Source organism: Dreissena polymorpha, chromosome 15 (genome assembly GCF_020536995.1).
Source record: "Dreissena polymorpha isolate Duluth1 chromosome 15, UMN_Dpol_1.0, whole genome shotgun sequence".
NCBI classification, from domain to species: domain Eukaryota; kingdom Metazoa; phylum Mollusca; class Bivalvia; order Myida; family Dreissenidae; genus Dreissena; species Dreissena polymorpha.
Genome location: NC_068369.1, coordinates 22994571 through 23018334, shown reverse-complemented (window position 1 = coordinate 23018334; position 23764 = coordinate 22994571). Strand labels below are relative to the sequence as shown.

General features: G+C 33.6%; 1 protein-coding gene across 4 annotated transcripts in view; it reads left to right on the top strand.

Moving 5' to 3' along the window:
• LOC127860064 (uncharacterized) overlaps nucleotides 1-23764 on the top strand; it is a 74741-nt gene continuing 50977 nt past the window's right edge. Inside the window, exons 1-2 of one of the 4 annotated variants that reach the window (XM_052397824.1) lie at nucleotides 1-131; nucleotides 19053-19257. In XM_052397824.1, the coding sequence (XP_052253784.1) occupies nucleotides 19072-19257 (186 nt within the window). In that variant the 5' untranslated portion in view covers nucleotides 1-131; nucleotides 19053-19071. The other 3 variants (XM_052397826.1, XM_052397823.1, XM_052397825.1) reach the window with 3 other exon arrangements.

Here is a 23764-nt window from a genome sequence, read left to right as displayed (position 1 = left end):
CATGACGTCAGAGGTCAAAGGCACCGCCATCTTTGAACTTGTTGCTGAAGTTAGCGAAGTTTACCATGCGATCGATTGTGCCAAGCACCCCCTTTTCGCAGTTCCAATAACTGGATGTTGATTTAAAATCAGTAAGTAATGCGTAATTGCAATGTAAATGTATGCGTTTGTCTCAAATTCTACATTCAGTCGTTGCTTAATTGAGTTTGACAGGTGCCCGTAAATTGACTCAGAATCCTAGTTTCCAGACGCTTGGCTATTTTCGTTTAACACATATACTTCTTTGTTTAAGTAATTAATTTTATCCCTTAAATGTAGAAGAAAGAAGTTTTTAATAGCAAAATTCAGTACTTATCAAATCATAAATTAGCATTATTATAAATAAATGTCATACTCCATGTAAAGGTACTCACTTTAAAAGGTAAAATATTTAAATTAATAAAAAAGAAAACTGTGATACTGATCTTAATTGCCTGATGTAACAATACTAGTTATAACTTAATTTGATTATATTCTGATAGTCCAGTCAGTCTGTTGCATGCATTTTAGTAAAAATACCAACATCAACAGCAATCCTATATACGTATTTAACCCTTTACCATTTAAATATATATTTTCATGCATTTGTAGTCCCTAAGACAGTTATATTTAATTTAAGACCTTTTTTACTAGATTCAAATTTTTAAGGTTTCATTGTGAAACCTTAGATACTGATGAGCAGCAAACAGCATAAAACCTGAACAGACTGCGAGTTACTCGAAGGCTGATTCTGGTTTTATGCTGTTTGCACATTGCCAGTTTCACTTTTGCTTCAAAGTGGGAAAATGTTAAGGGTAGTATGCATACTAAAGAATAGCTTTAGTTTTTCACTATTTTGGAAATGGGGCTGTGTCCCGATGTATTGTGAAAAATAGCATTGTTTTGACTAAAATTGGGAAATAAGTACCGGTATGTTGCTGTTTTGCTAACCAATATTTGAATATTTAGAATGAAGGTTATTTCAGTATTATATATTTCCTAAGGTTCAACTTATATCGCTTAATTTTAGACTTTACTTTTTTGGAAACCTTCTATTGGGAATCTTAGGTCCTATTTAGGAAAATAATACTTTCTTCAATTGCGAATGGGCCCTCCTACCGGACCCAAATGGAATAAAAACAGCACTGCTCACTATCCACCAAGATCTAACATTTACAGCTTTCACTTGCATTTACACATTTACAGGCTTCTAAAATCTCTCAGCAAGCAGCATAAAAACTTAACAGAATACGAGTTGCCCTAAGGCTGTTCTAGTTTTATGCTGATTGCATACAGCCATTTCACTTTGCTTCTAAATGCAAAAGGGTTAAGTTATTGGTTATTTTAAGTTTATGTCTAGTATCTCAAAATGGCTTGTCAAGTCTCAAAAGAAGTTTTTTATAATTTATGAAATTATTTTGTTATAATGCAAATGCCTAGGAAGGAGGAAGTCATCGGTCTGATCCTCCTGTTGGCGCATTTTTTAGATCTCAAAATACACCAAGAACTGGTTTTACCCTGCAAATGGAGTCAAGATTGGTTCATTAAGCCTAAGTCTTTCAATGCAACGGAGCTAACATTAATGGGTTTAAACTATTGTTGAAAGCAACCATAGCGTGGCAACACAGAAGGAAATTGGTCACAGCTGATTCAATTTGTATTTTATTTCTAGAATATGTGACATCTATGAAAAAAGCATAGTTAATTAACCAGCGGGTAAAATCTTTTAAAAGCCATATGCCCTTAAGAGCTATTAGCTGGCCATAATTTCTTACTTCTTTAAGTTGCACTTAATTAATTTTAACGTTTTCCACTGTCTCTAATACCAAGACATTTTCCGCAAATGAATTGGGAATATCAAGTTTTTTTGTCATTGGCTGACGTGCATAAAAGATGTAAATGAAACAGTTGTCCAAACAGGTACGCCCATTGGCACAGTCAAATCACGCCTCTACCAGGCAGGAAATTGTTTTTATATAGCGGTACTGACTGCACTGAAAAAAGGGGAAGCCTGTTTGAACGAGTATTTCTTATATCCTTTTGGTCCAAAGTTAAACTTTTAAGTCCCCAATTAAAGCAGGTGAGTCAGAGAGCAATTTTACAAGTCATACGTCTGACAGGTTTGTAAAACAAACAAAGCTTAATTTAAATCACTGTGATGAGTAAACTCTGCACTTTAAAATGCTTTCAACATGTTAAATTTTCAGACAGGACAGTGATTGTATTTGTACATATGTGACTAAAATATTGTTATATTCAAAATAAGCTGTATTTCATTGTTTGTTTGATGCTACTATTGCACTTAAATAGTAATTTTTGAGGTCAATCAACTTTTTAACTGTATAATGTGCGGATCTGTTTTGTGGCTGTTATCTATGCAGTTGGGGCTATTTTACTCTTAAAGGAAGTGTGTATTTCCACTTTGTTAGTACAAAAAAGAAAGCATGGGAAAGGACAGGGTTCTTAAAAAAAATGTTGAGCAATTAATAATACACTGTTGAACAATTTATTAAAGTTATAACTGTTGTGGCAATCATGAAATCTTGTATCATTTTGACTCAGAGGATGTAATTTTTCACATGTCAAGAATGGGCAATTAAAGAAGGTTGAATATTGCTTCAAAATATGTAATTGCAGCGATTTTTTTTGTCCAATTGGGAAAAGTACCCGTACCGGTCCAATTGGGAAAAATTGAGCCGTGAAAGCCTGAAAATTGGGAAAAATCGAGTCGTGAAACCCTCAAATTGGGAAATTAGTGTATTTGATTTTATGCTCCCAAATACTTTAAAATTGATAACTAAGTGTTTTCAAGCTGTCAATATTATATTTACCTAGGTTCAAACCATAGAGCTGCATAGGGAAACTAACAAGATGTTGCATTTTCCAAAAAAAAAAGACTTTATTATTTATTTTTTTTACTTTAAATTGGGAATTTTTGGACAGCAATTGGGAAATTTGTAGTTTTTTCGTAATTGGGAATGTGCCGTTCACCGGTACTTTTTAAAGAAGGAAAAAAATCGCTGAATTGTCAGAAGTATGTAAATATCCGAGCAATTAAAGTGTCAAAAATAACCATAACAAAAACATATTCAAATAGGTGAAATCAGTTGTATAGTATAAGCTTATTAATATAAAAAAATATTGTTATTCCTGTCTTTTTTTTTGAGTTGCTCAATGTATTGAATTTCAAATTAAAAGCTCTTTCTCTGAATTTCTGTGCATGCACCATGCTACCCATCAGCATAATATTGTGCTCGTGCTTTGCTTTACTTAAACAAAATTAAAATTAACAAACAAGTTTTAATAAAGCAAACATTATGAAACTTCAGTGCCTCTTGTTCTGTTTGACAGCTTACATTAAGTAAACATTTTTTCAATGATGTCAAACACAAAACACGGCTCTTCAATTGCAGGGAACACATACTGCTCTTAGAATTGTGTTAATTGTGCACTGAAAAGAGATGGTTTATACAAAAGTGAGTGTGTTTCAAGTAAAGGCATTTCAAACTCTTAAATATATGTTTAAAATCAAGATATTGTTTTCAACAATGATTCTGTTCTAGAACTGCAGACTGTTTTAAGTTGGACTGTATCTGAATGCTGTTGATAATTTAAAAAGGGAGATAACAAATGTAAACTTGTCATTTTATTTCAAGGGAGGTAAGGCAATACTTTTAAAGGTTCTAGCAGCTTAATTTACTCATTGCAGTGGTGCTATCCAAAGCTCTAAATTAACTGTTGTTTCCCAACCCATGACTGGCCCAATTTAATTCCTGTGACCACATATAGTGGTGTTTCTGTTAATTTTTATGTCAGTAGTCCGGAAATGTTATGATTCTAAACCTGTAAAAAAAGTAGTCGTTGTTTCCCAAATCAAAACATACTTATTGGAGATATACATTATAAATAACTATTGATGCAAGATTTGAAGTTATCTATAAAAGTATGAATGTTTCATTGCAAATTAATATCACCTTTCAATACATAATTTATGTATGTTTACATTTTCCTGGTTTTGCGTTGATAAATGATGGAGTCTTTGAAGCACTTAGGAGCTTTACATGACACATTGTCATCACATTTATGTCTACACAAACATTTCTGGAGATAATCATCAAAACAGTCATGTAACCCTTTGCATGCTGGGAAATTTGTCGTCTACAAAAATGTCTTCTGCTGAATCTTTAAAATTAGCATTTTCTTTGATTTTTTTCAAAGAATACTATCAGAATAGCAAACAGTTTGGATCCTGATGAGACGCCATGTTCTGTGGCGTCTCATCTGGATCCAAACTGTTTGCAAAGGCCTTCAAAATTCAGTTCCAGGACTGGAAGAGTTAAAATATAAGTAATCAAACCCAAAAATGCTGGCAGCTGTTTTCTTCTAAGTCATTTTTTCACTTTTGTAAGACTTGTCAATATTCTCAGTAGGAAGTAATTCAAACTTTGTGGATTTGGATCCGTTCCTAAATTTTCTTTTGAAACAAAATTTATTTACATTTTTTTTAAATACGGATTCTGCATCTTTAAAAAATTTGTCAAATAATATCCTGCAAATTTACTTTTTGGATGTTCAATTTGAAGTTAATTAAGAAACTTAATAACAAAAATACTGTTAAATTGCTGACAGACAAAAACATACTGAAAAAAATAAGAGAATGTAAAAAAAGTAATAATGAACAGAATATTCCACCAGACAACTTGTCCTTTATCCCTTTACCACTTAGATACGTATTTTAATGCATTTGTAGTACCTTAGAAAGTTACATTTAACTAAAGACCTTTCTTACTAGATTTAAGTTTTAAAGGCTTCGTGTCTAACCCTTAGATACTGATTAGCAGCAAACAGCATAAAACCTGAACAGACTGAAAGTTACTCACAGGCTGTTCTGCTTTTATGCTGTTTGCACATAGCCATTTTCACTTTGCTTCTGAGTGGGAAAGAGTTATAAGCATGTGTTATTTTAGTGGAAGCAAACATTATAATTTCAGCCTCAGTTTATTAATTTAAACAGCACTAAGCTTTTGTTCTTTGAGTCTATTAAATAATAGTTATAGTATATCCAATCAGTGCTCCAGCTAGGATTTGAAAAAGGAAGGGGGGCTATTTTGTCAAAAGGGCACTTTCAACGCGCAGAATTATGTCAAAAGGGCACTTTCGAGCGCGTGTTCGTATCTGGATGCTCCCTGTTGCATATTTATTTTTATGTTATGAATAATTGTTACTTCCACAGGCTTTTTCCGCCCTATGCCACGGGTCCGAAATTCGGCCCCATTCCCAATGCAAATCTGGTTGTTTTTTTCCCAATTGAAAAAAAACATTCCCAATTCCCCCAAAAAAAAACAAAAAAAAACACTATAAGTTAACCTTATCCGGTGTAGAAAATAGAAAGTGTTGCATAATAAAATTATCTGTTGCTTTGAATTTGTTTTAAAAACTATAAAATATATTAATGATTATTTAAGACTTTCCTTATTTTCCTCAAAATCCGGCGCTTCGCACGATTTTTTTCACCTCAAAAAAGGCCAGGCCTTTTTCCCAAATTCAGATTAAAAAACCTGCACTTATCTCACATGTTCATAATACTTTGTAAAATGTCAATAATAAGTTATCAAAATAGTCGTTATTTACCAGTTAACGGCTTCTTTGAAATATAAGAAACACTTTTTACATGCGATTATTTTTCCCAATTGAGCCAATTTTGCGAATAATTTTTTTCCCAAAATGGGTGTTTTCACGACGCGAAATTCCAAAAATTCCAGTGTGGCGTATTCCCAAAATGGAGCGGAAAAAGCCTGTTCCATTATTATTAAACCATGCAAAGAACATGGCTACAATGAGGATTAAATTATTTACAATGTTATAAGAGATTTAGATCTATAAACTAAAATATGTCTAAAAAAAAGTTTATTTAGTGCTGGCGTTTCTCTGAAATTCACAAAGTTAGCCAATGGCTACAAATTGATCCAGTTGACTTAAACTTCTCTATTTGGCAACAATATGTTTTTCTTGTTTATTTAGTGCTGGAGTTTCTCTGAAATTCCCCAAGTTAGCCAATGGCTACAAATTGATCCATTTGACTTTAACATTTCTATATTTGGCTAACAATATTTCCTCATTAAAACCCATTTAAAAAGCCAAATCAAGAATTTCGCTATACATAGTCAAATTTGGCTCAAGAAAATGGCAGCCATGAAAAGCCCTGTAAAAGTTTTGCAATCCTTAAGAAATATATATGTTGTGAGTTTATTTGAACAAGTGAATTAACACATTAGTGAGCAGAATACTCTTTTGACAATGAATTTGTGTCAGCTAATAGGAATATCTGGTATAAAATGAAGTAATTTAATAAGAAAACTGCATGCTTCAATGTAACATTGAGCCAGTTTCATTATGTAATAGGATTTAGTAAAAATACACTAAGCAGTTCCATAAAACCATATAACAAAGCTGTTAAAAGCTTTGCAGTTTGAAATACCAAATGTTAATGTTGCAGAGTGGTTTTAAGGATAACCATGTTTATTGCTCAAATGCTAAGTTATCCTTTTAAATTTTCTTTAATTTTGTTATTTCTTCATCATGTAATTTTTAACACACTTAATTTCACTGTTCACTGTTTGACCCATATTTGCTGAAATCAGTGCTATTCTAGTATTAAAAAGTCCTCTGTATAAATCATTAGAGTAGTAAATTCACTGCAATGTTTAAACTGGGCCTATCTCAGTTATCAAGTTTACGCTTTATACAGGGAGTCACACATCGCTGAGCAGTGTAACAAGTTTTTTCTCCTTTCTTTACATTATTCTTAAACATAAAACCGCAAAGGTTTTGTAATGAGACAAGGGGAGGGATTTTCTATTCACAAGCCAGTTGACATTACGATAGGACTGATACAATCGTAGCATGGAAGGCGGGCAACTGCACGGTGATTACTGACCCTATGAAAAACGGCACCTATGAGTGACTAACTGAGGTTGTAGTCAATACACTGGGGCTTTGATTTTTAGATAGGCAAAACAGTGGAAAAGATTTAAGCCCTCCGAAATATGATGTAGTGCAGGATACGTTTTTCTATCAGGCAGGGCTGACAGATTTATACTTTACCTGAGTGATAACTGAAATGCTGGATTTATGACGGTGAGCTGAACAGAATTTGTACATTTTCTTGCTGTGCCATATTTTTATTGTTTTATTTGAATCGGTAACAGAGGGATTTAGCTTTGCTGCAGATTTACAGCATAGGGAGAGAATAGTTTTAAAAGTTCTATCTGCTTGATAAATCAGTGAGTGAAGACATTTGCCAGTACATTATACGGGGTTGTATTTAAGTGGTGCATAATTATTGCTGGGAGCTTGAAGACAGAGTTGTTGTTGGATTATTGTTGATTGTAAGGTAACTACTTATTGTATGTACTTTATGATAATGCTGACAGAAGACTAATTTTAAGACAATTTGTTTCAATGTTTTAATGAAAAATATATGAGTTTTGTGTTACATGTTTTATCATAAATATGTGCAGAATATGTAATAAGCCTGGTGGTAAACTACTTTAAAATGTGTTTGCCAGAATTGTAGACATTTTTTAACAAGAGTTTTGCATTTTAAGTAAGAACAAAGGTTAATTTACATATACAACAGTAAATTGTCAATTAAATGGTAATTTAGAATGATGCACCATGAACAATCAATTTTCTGTTGTGGGGCGAATGTGAAAAATCGTCTGGTATTTTATCTGTATTTTATTGGTTTACAACATACAAAAGCATTGTTTTGATAGATCATACATGCATATAAATTTTTAAACGCATGTGGTATGAAACCCAGATTGATAGTTCCATAGGGCTTGACTGGGCCATAAAACACATACACAGTTAGCGTTTGTACAGATTTTTATCTTCCCATACTTTTAAAAGTATGATCTGACTTATGCATTTGTGGTTGATAAATCTGACAATTTTTGTAAAATGTGTACATCCCTTTTTATATGAGGTAGACTTACTACTGATTTTTCACGGTAAACAAAATAACAACACTTATGCTTAATGGGCTAAGCAAAGAATACTATGATGGGGGCTCAGCAAATTATACATCAAAGGGACTTAGAGCAAAAATAGACTAGAGGGACAAACAAAAAATAGACTATAGGGACTAAAAAATACATTAAAGGGAGTAATAAAAAAATTCACTGGAGGGCTAAGCAAAAAATACACTAAAAGGACAAAGCAAAAAATTACACTAAAGGGACTAAGCAAAAATACACTAAAAACACTAAGAAAAATGCACTTAAGGGGCTAAGCAAAAAAAAACACTAAAGGGGCTAAGCAAAAAAAAGGTGCTATGAAAAAAAAACACTCAAGGGGCTAAGTAAAACAATACACTTTATGGACTAAGCAAAAAATACACTAAAAACATTAAGCAAAAAATGCACCCAAGGGGCTAAGCAAAAAGAATACAGTGAATGGTCTTTGCAAAATATACACTTAAGGGGCTAAGCAAAACAATAAACTAACTGGACTTAGCAAATTAAAAAGCAGCATCACCAAACGAAAGAATCCACTAACAGAGGCTTTGAAAATTATACACTAGTGGGATAAAGTAAACACCAGAAATACACTTAAAGGGTTAAGCAAAATTTTACAGTTGCAGGAATAAGCAAAATAAGCTAATGGTTGATTGGAGCTACGCAAAAAATACTGTAGGTTTCCTCGTATAGCACCATCCCCTGTATAGCGCGCAGGCTGTTTTTTAAATGGAGAAAAAATATTTAAAGACAATAAAACCACCAAATCGGACCGAAAATGGCCGCCATTTTACTATTGCACAATCCAATAATCCGGGGCATTGGAAAGCTTTATTAAGCATTCAAAATAGGAAGCGTCATTATGATTAGGAGCATGGGTTGCATTATGAGCACTATACTTTTCTGACAATTTTGTAATCTTCTAGCAAAAGATTAACAGTCCACGAGCATTTCGTGAAAAACGTGAGAAAATAAGAATAAGTGTACATCGTGTAATTTTTCCTCGGGGAAAGCATGGGCATTAAATTTGAATGTCGCATGGGAGACAGGTATACAGTTGTTGAGGTATGCGGGCGTAGCACTATATTTTGACAATTTTAACGAATGTTTGAAACGCCACTGTTGAACGTTCAATATTTATACGAACAAAATGCGATTGCATATTTTCACGTTCTCAAGTGTCAATTAGTGTCTCAAATGTCAATTAGCGTCTTAACAAGGCGTGGCACATATTACTCAATAACATCTGCCAATAAATTACGAAGTGCAAAATGACCCCCTTTCACACCTACCGTTACAAGCAAAAAGACCTCGTTTGCACCTTCCCTTGCCTGCTCTCCGGAATGTCGACAACAGTCCCCATCGCAATTGACCAGTCGCCAAATTATCGATCGCTCCGCCCACATAGTCAAATGGTCTAGTGATTAGAAAAGTCCGACAAGCAGATCGCAATTATAGCGGATTACGTGAGTGAAATACTATTTTTGTAACGATGTATCATGCTCTTTTCTAAAATATAAATTATTAAAGCCGCACACTTAACTAAACTGCTTTGTAAAACTATCATAAATGCTTAAGAGAAAAAAAGCGTAATAAAAATAAATGAGTTTACGGCAGACTGACTATCAGAAATGTTTCTTATACATATTATCGGGAGTTGATGAAAAATCCTTTGTAAAAATGAGCATTTATTTCATATTGATTTTGAACTTGTATAAACCGTCTGACATTCTGAGATCCACGCAACATACTGTCATTTATTAATCATCGACAATTACGCTGAGATTAATAAGCACGTGTGGCAATTATTATGTTGCCAAAACTGCTTAATAATATTGTGCATCAAACGGTATAACACGTTTTATAGAGCACACAACTGTTGTGGTTAAACTATTTATTGTGTTTGTTTTCTCATTACTCGTTCATATGTTCAAGAAATAAAGATAAAATAATAACCTTTTATAAAGTATATATAGCACCTACAATTTTCAATAATGATCGAACAGTAATGGTCATGCATTTGATATAAAAGCTGTGTAAACTCTTAAAAATTATGTCCATTCCATATGTACTACACACTTTGTTTGTCGGACAAAATGGCGGCCAGATAAGCGTTGTTGAGGGGTGTGTGAAAAATCGATATCTGATTGGCTGATCGAAAACTGTGGGCGAAGCGATCGATACTTTGGCGACTGGTCAATTCATCAATAAAGAAGTGTAAAAACACAAACAAAGAAATGTCCGCAAGTTTATTCAAACAAATTTATTTTTGACCCAAACTTCTTCTACCGCGTTCATATCTACCATTTACTGTAGCGACTTCTTGTTGTTTCAACAATGGCCCCTCTGAGTCTGTACGATTATAGGGTGGTAGTTTTCTGAAAAAATAAATGGCGGCCGTTTTGATTATTTACGATTACAAACATATTTTTACCAATTTAGCAGCCAGAATAGCATTGTATCAATGTATAGCGCGCACTAGCTTTTTAATTTGAATTTTGGAGGTAAAACACTGCGCGCTATACGAGGAAACCTACGGTACACTAATATGGAAAGCAATATTATGCAATTATAGTGTTAAAGAAAATAATGCACTTAATGGCTGAAACAATGAATACACTTGCGCTTAAGGGGCTTATTTAAATTCAAATACTGTTTACAGTGATTTTTTTTGCTCAAATTTACAGCCAATTTTCGGCTGCTTCCCAATCGCAAAAATACACGTTTTTTCCCAAAAATCTTACCAAAATGTTCCAAAAAAAAAACAACTTCAAAAAAACAATTTTTTTTTTTTTTTTTTTTTTTTTTTTTTTATTAGAAAGAAGTCTCATATAACTTAATTATGATTTCTTAAATCTAGGTCTCAACTTTATTTTTTAAACATCTTACAAAATATATAACTTGAGTTTAGTCATTTTTGTCCATAAATCATTCCCAAACTTGCCACTTTTATTGATTAAAAAAAATCCCAATTTGACCAGACTCCTTTTCTAGGAAACTCCCTGAACATGCACTTTAAAACAATATCACTTCTGTTACTTATAATCCTATTTATAATGCTTAATTTTTCCCAATTTCATGGTTTATCGCTCTATTTTTCCCAATATTTATGGTTTATTGCGCTAATTTTCCCAATTCAAATGGCACAGGCTGTAACAAATTAAAGCAAAAAAATCACTGGTTTAGGGGCTTTGGAAAAAAACACTGTAGCAAATACTCAATTACATTTATTTGCCAGAATAGTTTGCATAAAAGATGTGGGGCAAAACAAATGCTTGATTTTTTTGGTCCCTGGCAAATTAATGAGTTCATAAATATTTTATAGTTCATGCAATTTGAAAAGTAATGGCTTAGTTTGAAGATGTTACATATAGGTAGGTCGGTTTCAGTTAAGGCTTCACATTTCACTTTTAGTCACTACGTACCTATTACTGACATTTATTTGAATTGAACTGTTCAAATGTAAATTCCAAAAAAAATGATGATACCTTACATATAAATGAATTAAATAAATGATCATGATTGTTGTTTAATATATGCAAAAATAGCAAATCTTTTATTTATTAGCCTAAGACACACTAGTACTTTGTTATTTCTCAACTGTTTGCCTTTGTTATTAACCAATTAAACGGGTCTTTATGCTTAATTATGACTTGGTTTTCATTTTCTAAAGCAAGTTAACAAAATAAATATTGACCTGTACAATTTATAAGTTTAGTGCATACTATAATGGTGTATGATAAAAATGTTTTGCCATGTTGTTAACATTCTGCAAGTTAATAGCATTGCCTGAATTGCAAGGAAAAGCTTTAGAGCTTATAGTTATGGATACTAGAATTGTATTATTGAATAATTTGTCAGGAATGCCTTGACATTTGTAATATTTAAAATAAAGATATAATGTTTATTACATCTCTTACTTGAATCATTTACTATGTGTCCAGTTTAAACTGTTTGAGTATTTAAGTTTTCTGTAAAAAAAACAACATATGTACATAAGACTAAATGTTAGATGCACAGTCTGCACAGGCTAATCAGGGACAACACTTTCCGCCTAAACTTGATTTTTGTTAACAAGAGATTTTCTTAAAACGAAAAATATCACAGGAGCGGAAAGTGTTTTCCCTGAAAAGCCTGTGTGAACTGCACAAGCTAATCTGGAACGACTCTTAACACACATGCATTTAACCCCTTTTTCACAGAGCAAGGCTCATTTGTATGTATTGGAAGGTATTCGCTCTCCTTCGCCTTTGCAATTTTTGTACAACTGCTCTATACCAGGATAATGCAGAAATGGAAATTACCATTCTCATCAAGTACCCTTGAACATTGTTTACCTTTGTTATAAATTAGGAAACTTGAATGCCATTCAGTCTACTGTTAGGTTCTGACTGTTAAGATTGCTATGGTAATGAATTATACTGCAGTCCTTTATTTATCTTTTTAGAAGTAAATGTGGCAATCATTCTTTCTTCATTTAATAAACCTTTCTTTTGAATAAGTGGTCTGGTGTTTAACCCTTACTAAAATTGTAAAAGAATTTGTGACCATCACATCTGGAAAAATCTGACAATCAGCAGTCTTTGCATTTTTATCTTTAACTGTCCCCTACCGGTTTCACCGGAGAGGACTTATGGTTTGCGCTCTGTGTGTCCGTCTGTCTGTGAGTCTGTCTGTCACACTTTTCTGAATCCTGCGATAACTTTAAAAGTTTGTTATATTTTTTCATAAAACTTGACACATGGATAGATGGCAATATGGACATTATGCACGTCATTTCATTTTGTTCCTACGTCAAAAGTTCGGGTTGCTATGGAAACAAATAGACTAGAAATACTGCTGAAAATGTTGGTTTTCTGGATCCTGCGATATCTTAAAAAGCTCTTAATATTTTTTCATGAAACTTGCAACATGGATAGATGGCAATATGGACATTATGCGCGTCATTTCATTTTGTTCCTACGTCAAAAATTGTGGTTGCTATGGCAACCAAAAAACAAACAAAACATCTGAAAATGGTGGAATTTCTGACAATGGTGGAGCCGGTAGGGGACCATATTGCTTGACAATAGCCTTGTTACATGTAGAACAATAGTAAATATACACAAATTGGATTTTTAGCTGCACCTGAGCAGGAGACAAACCATGTTTTATCCGATGATAGGCACTTGAAGCGTGATTGCAAACTTAGGTGATTAAAACAGTTTTTAAGGAGCTTCAACCCTCACACATGGCACAGAATTATTCATCAAACTTCCAATAGTATAAACAAATTATATCACTCATAGCATCACGATTCAAATTAAATACCTATACAAAATATAAAATAAATACATTTAATTAGCATTTAACTGCTCAGTGGTTAATTACGTACCTGAGCTCCAGAACCATGACTTTATGAGTCACTATTTAATGGCAACTAGAACAAGTTTCAACTACATCTGGTGTTTAATAACAAAATATATTGAGATCATAATTGTGAAACTCGGTAAGAATCTTAATAATATTGTGAAAATCCAAATTACAAACATTTGTTGTGTCGATCTATCTTTAGTCACATAAAAGCAGGGCTTTTTTTCCTGATTTTGTGAAGCGGTCCTGGCCCCCTCATTTTGTGAAAAATGAGTCGCGAACTTTTCAAAATTGTGAAAAATGAATTGCGAACTACTGAAAATTGTGAAAAAACGAGTCGCGAATTGTGCAAACTGTGAAATTCAGAAATCAATGCATAAGTATAGTAAAAGCATGTTTAGCACTTAAATATTTTGAAAATTTCCTCAAATAATGTAATAAAATCATATCTTCCTTGTATGAATAGTATATTCAGGGGTTTCACTGGCCCCAAAAAAGTTGTGCAACTTTATCGCGGTGTGAAAACCGCCAGTTATTCCGACTTTATTAATAAGAACAATAATTTAAAGAACCTTACTACATTAATGAATGATGGTATTGACTGTATTTATTATTATGCTCCCCTTTGAAGAAGAGGGGGTATATTGCTTTGCACATGTCGGTCGGTCTATCGGTCGGTCGGTCGGTCCGTCCACCAGGTGCTTTACGGATGATTACTCAAGAACGCTTGGGCCTAGGATCATGAAACTTCATAGGTAGATTGATAATGACTCGCAGATGACCCCTATTGATTTTGAGGTCACTAGGTCAAAGGTCAAGGTCATGCTGACCCGGAATCGTAAAATGGTTTCCGGATGATAACTCAAGAACGCATACGCCTAGGATCATGAAAATTCATAGGTAGATTGATCATGACTCGCAGATGACCCCTATTGATTTTGAGGTCACTAGGTCAAAGGTCAAGGTCACAGTGACCCGAAATAGTTAAATGGTTTCCGGATGATAACTCAAGAACCCATACGCCTAGGATCATGAAACTTCATCGTTAGATAGATCATGACTCGCAGATGACCCCTATTGATTTTGAGGTCACTAGGTCAAAGGTCAAGGTCACGGTGACCCGAAATAGTAAAATGGTTTCCAGATGATAACTCAAGAACGCATACGCCTAGGATCATGAAACTTCATAGGTAGATTGATCATGACTCGCAGATGACCTCTATTGATTTTGAGGTCACTAGGTCAAAGGTCAAGGTCATGGTGACCTGAAATAGTTAAATGGTTTCCGGATGATAACTTGAGAACGCTTACGCCTAGGATCATGAAACTTAATAGGTACATTGGTCATGACTCGCAGATGACCCATATTGATTTTCAGGTCACTAGGTCAAAGGTCAAGGTCACTGTGACCCGAAACAGTAAAATTGTTTCCGGATGATAACTCAAGAACTCTTGCCTAGGATCATGACACTTTATAGATACATTGATCATGACTCGCAGATGACCCCTATTGATTTTCAGGTCACTAGGTCAAAGGTCAAGGTCACAGTGACAACAAACGTATTCACACTATGGTTGCCACTACAACGGACAGCCCATATGTGGGGCATGCATGTTTTATTACTTTAAGAAGTATGTTAATAAACTTAATTAATACATAAATAACAACAAGTACCTTCATAAGTCTTAATAAGCTTTATTTTTATATAAATAACTCGTTTTCACTTGATAAACCAGATAACCAACATAATATAATAAGTTTAACAATAATGTAACAGTATCCTGCATAAATGTATCAGAATTATTTATTGAAACCTAGAATCACACAAATGTATATCATCTGAAAGGAAAAATGAATCAAAAATCAGAAAATAAAGCATCTTAATTCAAATTGTTAATCAGTTACATTTAGTCATTTGGACATATATATTTTCTTTTCTAGATTTCCAGAAATGTAATGGCAATACGGTTCTCTGGTACTTTCTGAAAATAATTTAACAATTTATTAATATTTATTTTTAAAAATGTGTTTAACTAATTTTTGCAATGTGATTTTCTAAATTATTAATAAATAATTGTTAATGATTATTTTGCAAACAATGTTTATTATATTGGTTTATATTGATCTGTAAGGCCAACATTTTTTTATAAATTGGTTTACGGGAAATTTTTTAGAAAAATAGGGTCGGGGGGTCGAAATGAAAATAAAAATAAAAGAACAAAAACCACAGAGTCGACAAAAAGAATAAAAATAAAAGTTTAAACTTGTCTATTTATTTTTATTTTTATAAATCAACTTTTTATGTTACTTTTGTTATATATATCTTATTTGTAGTATATATATATATATATTATTAATGATAACAGTTAGTCATTAGAAGCAATAGAAATAGTGTTATTTAAATAAATGCTTTTATCAATAACATTTCTTTTTAATCTTAATTCTTGTTAAATGTTCTCATTGTTTGCTATTGTCAGAATAAAAAATGTACATTATTAAAAGAAATCTAGGTTCAAAGTTAATATCAAAAATTGATCCCTTGGAAACACATATTTTTCTTTGTATAAACAGTTCTTTTAATAATGACTGAGTATTAAAGACTAAATAATTGACAGGTGTAAAGAAATATTTTTCAAAAAAGACAAAAGCATAGACATACTGCATTTATTTTATTATTAATACCAGAGCAAAATGTACGAAAAAAGACGAACCCGAAATCCTTTTAGACACCGAACGTGATAGTTTTGTCAATCTGTGTCCGATTTTCTACAAATATGTTTTTGACGAGAACTATCTCATCTCCGTCGACAAACATCTCAGCCACAACATCCGCCACCGACATGGATAATGTAATATTCATAATGTGAGACTTAACCTTATTATTCTCAATAATTTCTATCTTAAAATCATTCCGTTGACGCTGGTCATTGTTATTGTCGTCAACGAACACTTTAGAACACGCCATTTTGCATGCGTAAACGAAGCTTTTACGTAAACACGAATACGATTGGTTTATTCTATTTTAAACAGCCAATGAAATGTACCGATAGTAATATTATATATAATCGGACGCGATTAAACGCTTGCGAATATAAATTTTGATTGTTGTCTTCGAAAGTTTTATTTCTTCACGCGGGACTAAAACACTGTCGGCGTACATTATGAAAATAAAATTGGAGAAAGATACTTTTATTTTTATTACATTTTGACATAAAATACGGTCGGCGCTCCCGTAAACCAATTTATAAAAAAATGTTGGCCTAAGATGTCCATTTGAAATAATTTCTGCTAATTTTTTTGGACCTGCTAATCAACAATTGATATTTTATATGACTAGAACTATATTTATTCCACATGATTGTTCCTTATTTAAATTAAATATGTAAGGTGGCATAAGTACTTTTGTTCAGAATGCATGCAAGCAAGAAGATTTTTATTAAGTAGCAATGTAAAATGTCAATGGACAGGTTTAGGTATACCCACACCCTGTATTTAGATACAGAAAAGTCTGTGTGTGTTTTTATCACAGCTTGTCCTACATATATTCAGTTTGTTGATAATAATTTTGTAGGGAAAAACTGTGTAACAAAGACATTAATGTAATGTCAAAAAGGTTACAGTGGATGAGTTATGGCATGTAACCTAATATCCTTGGAGTTACAGGTCATACCTCTCCAAGTGCAGGTTTTTATTATTATTCAGTACAGGCAGATAATTGGTGTAATTTAACCTGCATTCTTGTTGAAGATTGGCCCATGCAATATTTGCAGTTGGAAGTTTGTAAAATTGCATAAAGCATACATTCATTTTGAATTTAAAATCAATTAGTGCAATGTTTATTTAAGGCAATTATGTAAATGACTTGCCAATATAGTAACATATCTATGTTCTCAAATTAATTTATGAAATTATGAAACTAAATCCTGCAGCCACTGATGTTCACACTGGTCAATGTTTCATATGAAAATTATGTGCCAAATAAATTAAATTCCCAATTACTTTAGTATGGAGTTTAGGATTTAAAAACTAAAAATCTAGTTTTAAGCATTTGATATGTATAAAAAAAAAATTTTTCAACAACATAAATATTGTATGTATGTTATTTGAATGTAAATGAACCACACTCCTGAAAAAACTGGGCTTAATGAATATGAGAAAAAGTATTGTCCCCGATAAATGTGGGACATACCGGCACCTAATTAAATCTGGTACAATTCTTTCCATCTAGACTTGATTTACCTTAAGAAGAGACTGTCTTGACAAAAAAAAATCATACAAGCTGAAACTGTGTAGGATAATCATGGAGGATACTTTATGCACATGCACTATGATTGGTTTTCCCAGAGTGGGACTCCCTGCACATGCACTAAGATTGGTTTTCCCAGAGTGGGACTCCCTGCACATGCACTAAGATTGGTTTTCCCAGAGTGGGACTCCCTGCACATGCACTATGATTGGTTTTCCCAGAGTGGGACTCCCTGCACATGCACTAAGATTGGTTTTCCCAGAGTGGGACTCCCTGCACATGCACTATGATTGGTTTTCCCAGAGGTGGACTCCCTGCACATGCACTATGATTGGTTTTCCCAGAGGTGGACTCCCTGCACATGCACTATGATTGGTTTTCCCAGAGGTGGACTCCCTGCACATGCACTATGATTGGTTTTCCCAGAGGTGGACTCCTTGGTTTATTTTAGGGGTTTGTCTTGGGTATGATCTTTTATAATTATTGATTAATTATGCAAAGCACTGATTGACAAATTAGGAACACATTTCTGATTGAAATGATGACTGCAGGCTATTGAAATATTTCATTAAGGTGTTACAATAGATTTTATCAGCGTAAAGTAAATAAATTCACAATTTATTATAGTGTTTATGTGTGTATGCACCTGTCAAATTTTGATTGCATTCTGTCACCATGTCATTTTCAAGCCCCATCACATAGGGAAGATTTAGGGTGTGGGAAGGGGGACACGAAAATGATTTAAAGGTTTTAACAGATGGTCTTCCTTCAATCCTTTCAACACAAGATTTCTATCAGCTTATCTGATCTTTTGGTAAAAAAACTGTGTCCTGTACAGCAAAACAGGAAAAAGGTTCCCTGCCCTCACTGCTACCCCCACCCTCCCCCCAATAAAATAAATAAAATAATATATTTAAATATTGTATAAATCTGTATAATAAAAATAAAAATGCTTAAGCGCATACATTATTTTATGTTTCCATTTCCTTACAGTATTCTTATGAGTATTTATACAGTTTGATAAAGCATTGCAATTTTAATAACCCTTTCCCCCATAAGAAGCAAAGTGAAAATGGCTTTTGCAACCAGCATAAAACAAGAACAGCCTATGAGTAACTCGTCAAAATACGTATCTTATGTGGTAATGGGATAAGCAATAGAATATTGTTTTATATCTTGAAAGCAAACCTATTGAACAAATGATCTAAAGTTTTAAGTTCCTCTGAAAATTTTTATTGTAAATATTTAGTGACCAGAAAAACTTTGTTTGAGAAAGAATGAAAGCCTGAATGTTTTCATACCCAAGAACCTCGATTTCACCATCATAATTATGGCCATCAGCTTTCATATCAAAAAGGTAATATTCAATACTGAAAATATGGTGTGAATAGCATAGCCCTTATTTTACTTGCAGACGTGATGTATAACACAGGATGGCATCAGTCAACATAAACCATGAGGCCCGTGTGGAGAGCCCGGGCCCCTCCAAGCCCCCCGCAGGCCCCTCTGGTGGGCTGGGCAAGGGGAAGCCTGGGGAGCAGTCGTTCCACGCGCTGCAGGGGCTTGTGATGGCAGAGGACAGGCGCAGCAAGGAGAAAGAAATGAGCTCCTTTCAGAACGTAAGTCGATTGTAGCTTAACGCTTGAGAAATTAAGTCTTGAGTCTTACTTATTTAATCTAAGGTAACTGCATCATCCCTGTTGTTTATTAACAATGACAATAGTTTGCAATAGTCTGAACTAACATTTTGACCACATAATGATCACATCAACTCCTTTCAGAACCTAAATCGATGGTAGCTTTTTATACACCCATTTTAAAAACGGGACGTATTATAGTTTCACCCTTGGCAGGCGGCGTCCAGGGTTGGCACCAATCAACCGCCCCCGGTTTTAACCGGCGGTTTTTACCGGTTAAAACCGCCCCGGTCAATACTTCCAAAGTGGTCATTACTGGTTGATTGAACTTTACCCCCAATTCTGATAAATATTCCATGCTTAATTAAACAATATTGATAATATAAATTAAACAGACATGTTGCCAATAATGTCTTAAGCTATTAAAACCCACTATTTTATACCTGTTCATGCAATTTGTAGGCCAATCTCTCAAAATTTTGCAAATGAGTCAAGTTGGTCAATTGGATTTTGCTGGTCGATTGAATTTTTTTTCAATTCTAACGAATTATGAATGCTCAGAAAATTCTGTGCTTGATTCAACAAGAACCTGTCAATTACTGTGTATTAGTTGTTCCTAATGCCCCACTGTCTCAACAGTCTTTCACAGTCTTCAAACCTATACAGGTTAGGGCACCCAAAACTGATAATATTATAGGGCCTTACATGGCACCTTTGACACAAGCCTTACTTGTCATGTATTTTTGTCTGCTCCCGTTTTTTCATGGGAGGCTTTTTTGTCCGCCCCAGTTTTTTCATGGGAGGGTTTTTGTCTGCCCCTACGAAAATGACGGGATGGTTTTTGTCCGGGAGGGGTTTTGTCCATATTCCGAGCTGACAATGACCAATTTAAAATCTAGCTTCATTAACCAACAACAAAAAAAGATGAAACTGTACTTTTCTTAGTGAATTTTTTTTTTTAAAACAAAACAAATGTACCAGTACGATTTTTGAGTGATTGAGGTGTTATTCTGTACCTTTTCTTTTAAAATGTTTACCTTAGAATTTAGAAATGTTCTATGAATTAATGACAACTGTTAAACAAACGGGTTATACACTATAATGTTTGTATCAATATTGTGAAGCAAGTGAAAATGGCTGTTCTGTAAAAAAAAATGCCTTGCATGGGCCAGCATCAAGTAATTTAAAGCCAGAAGTTGAAGGCTGTCCTCTTTTTGTCGCTCAACAGTTTCCAACAGTTGTAAATTACAGCGTAAAAGCATAAATTCACTACCCCACTTGTGATTACAGAACAGGAGAATTACAGGCATTGTAAACTGTGTATAGTGGGTTAATGTTCAAGAAGCTAGCAGCTGTAAATCACAAAATCCTTCATAAAGAAAAGTAGGTCTGGATTGTGTCATGCATGGGGCAAAGCCCGTCATGCATGGAGTAACCCTGATAAAATCTAAAATCATGTTCAGTAATAATGGTTCCTGTTGGAGCTTTCTTACAGGGACCCTAAACCAGGGTCTAGCTGACAGTTGGGGGTCCAATGTAATCATAGCTGGTCTGGCTCTGTATTTGTCAACATTCCATTATATAACCATTAGATGAGTACTCTCCACAGTCTGGAGTGCAGTGTGTGTTTTATTACTGTACCTGGGCTATCTACCAGATGGTGTTATGCCTAAAAGATGAAACCGAGTCATGAAATTTATCAAACATCGTGTTAATTGTTATAGTCTGAAATTGTGTTATGTATGTATAATTTGCATAGCATAAGTGTCCAAACTAAGCAACTGTTCTCTAGTTAAGAATTAAGTCTCAACTCTCCACGAATGGAAGGCATTGAGCATTGCACTTTTCAGTCATTGGACCGGTATGTACATAGGTCTGAAGCTTGTGGTTTGAACTTTTCTTTACATTTTTTTAAGTCATAGCTAATTGTATAAATATGGATAACTTTAGTCAATATAATAGAAGTATTCAAAAAGTCATCTTAAAGAAATTTAGTTTTGGTTGGTTACTTTTAACTTAAAAAAAAGATTGCAATCATCCCCAATGGGTTTTCCAGTCAAGGTCAAAGGTTTTGTCACAGTGCTTTGGGATGGTTTGCCTAACGTCTTTTACATGGCTCTTGTTTGCTACTACAACTAAGGTTTGTTTTTTTCTGAGCTCTTTCAACCTGTTAGATCTGATTCCAATGTATACATATAAATTCAGGTTAAGAAAACTATGATTTTTTACTGTGATATTGTTTGGAATCTACCAGAAAGTTTCTGAAATGGTTTTGAAATTTAGAATCTAGAATCCCTCAACCTCTCATGGCATGGCTTTGATTTCTGTTCAAAGGACTAGCTTTTGGGGTATTCAAGCAAACTTACAATAAGATTTCCTACCCATACGTTTTTCTTGGGCCTTTTTCTATAGCCTTTTTCTACCAATGTGTGTCAATGTTACTTTTCATTCAACCCAGTGTGTCACTGTGACGAAAATGTCAAAATGGAGTAGTATTTTGAACAGCTTTTCATAAATTTGTTATTAATAAATTGGAGCTAAGACAGCAATGAATAATACTAAGGTTTCTGTTTTATAAGTGAAAAATATGAAGCTTGTGTTTTCAACTAACTAGTTAACAGCATTCAGTCAATAATCTTAAAAGTTCTTTCCCATTATATATTTATTTTTTATGCATAATTATACACTGTAACTCCAATATAGCGCGGTCAATGGGGTCCAAGCCGCGAAACAGCGTTATAACGGATCCGCGTTATAGGTTTTGAGCTCATTAACTGCAGGGCGCTATAAAAAAAAAACAGGTATAGAATAGCCTATAATATAGGTCATGTATATTGCCATGCTGTGTTGACGCAAATACATGCTTATAAACCGAATCGTATCGATAACAGTATACATACCGCTTTTCTTATGTGCACATTTATCCGATAATCCAATAAAATTGCAACATCACTTAAAAATAATAATCTTGAACATTAATGACGATATATGTTTAAGAAATTCGTAAACACAACCGTACGCATATATGCCATTTTCAGAAGTGTTAAGAGTACAGTGCATTATGGGGCAGAGATTTCATTGGACGAGCGACTTTAAATTTAGATTGAATGCAATACGACTCGTGTACAAAAAATTGTTTTATTGCGTCATACGCATGCAAAAAACGTGTTTCCCGGGGACTTTCTGATACCGCGCGAAAATGAAACTCTGTTAACAATTGCCGGTACACTGCATTCGCATGTAAATAAATCGTCTGCATTATTTAATTTCTTATACACGAACTGAAAGATTAAATGACAAAATACTAGAATGATAATGAAATGACAGAAAAATTTGTTTTATACAGTAGGCAGTATATTTCACAGCCGCTCATTTAATATAGTCAAACTGCAACCATATCAAAGTAAGAATTTTCAATCGTTTTGAATTACTTGAATTGTATAACTATCCCGCTTGCACTTAACTTATGGAAATTATCGCACTGAACCGCTCTGATGAGGAGTACATGTAATAAACACTGACACGCGAGTTTTTCACACCTTTATTGACATTACACAACAGATTAACACCAATTAGCTGTCGGTGTTGTTTAACCTCGAGGCGATTATAGTCGGTTCAACGGACGGTTGAATAAAGCAATCAACATGACTGTGATTGCCGCCATCTTTGAATTGTCTGAAAATACATGAAGTTGCATTTCATTCATGATATAATTTGTCATGTTAAGTTTCATGATGATCTAATTTTGTTTTGCTCGATAATGAATAATTAATTTTAATTAATTATCACTTTTTGAAATTTCACATTAACATTAAGCATGTTACTCAATCAGTGGAGGTAATCTCTATTGGATATTAATGAGACCCACCATTGGGTTCCCTCAGACAGATACAAATTAGGGGACAATTCGGGGCCACTCTGAATAACATTCCATCAGTGGCTGTGAAAAAAGCCAGCCTAATTGGATTAGAATCTGGTGTATTACATCAATACTGCTAGAAGGTGCAAATTATACAAAAATGGTGGTAATTACATTAACAGCAAACACAATATTATTAGAGTTTACTCTTTCCATACCATTTGATGCTCAGGTAAACACATTTATTGATGGCCAATCAAGATGTTTGAAAGAGTTCTTGTAGATCAAAGGAAGTGCAACAAAATTGTGTGAAACAGCTTGTATAGTAACAGATTGCTAATAACTTTGGACCACAAGCCATGGCTGGGGTCTCCCATTTGCACCTGCTTTGTGTAAATCTGATTTCTGCTCCTGGCTAAATAATAAATATTTAAAATATGCTAAAAATTTGAATAGTTAAATATTATTTTTAAGTAAAACTTGTTTGAACTCTTTTGTTTTGCTATATGTATTTTTAATATATAGAGTAACTTAAAATAAATGCTTGTTTATAAATGAAGTACATATAATATAAATTATTAATATATGTGTACTTTTTAACATATATGTTGCTGGAAACTAAATATTAAT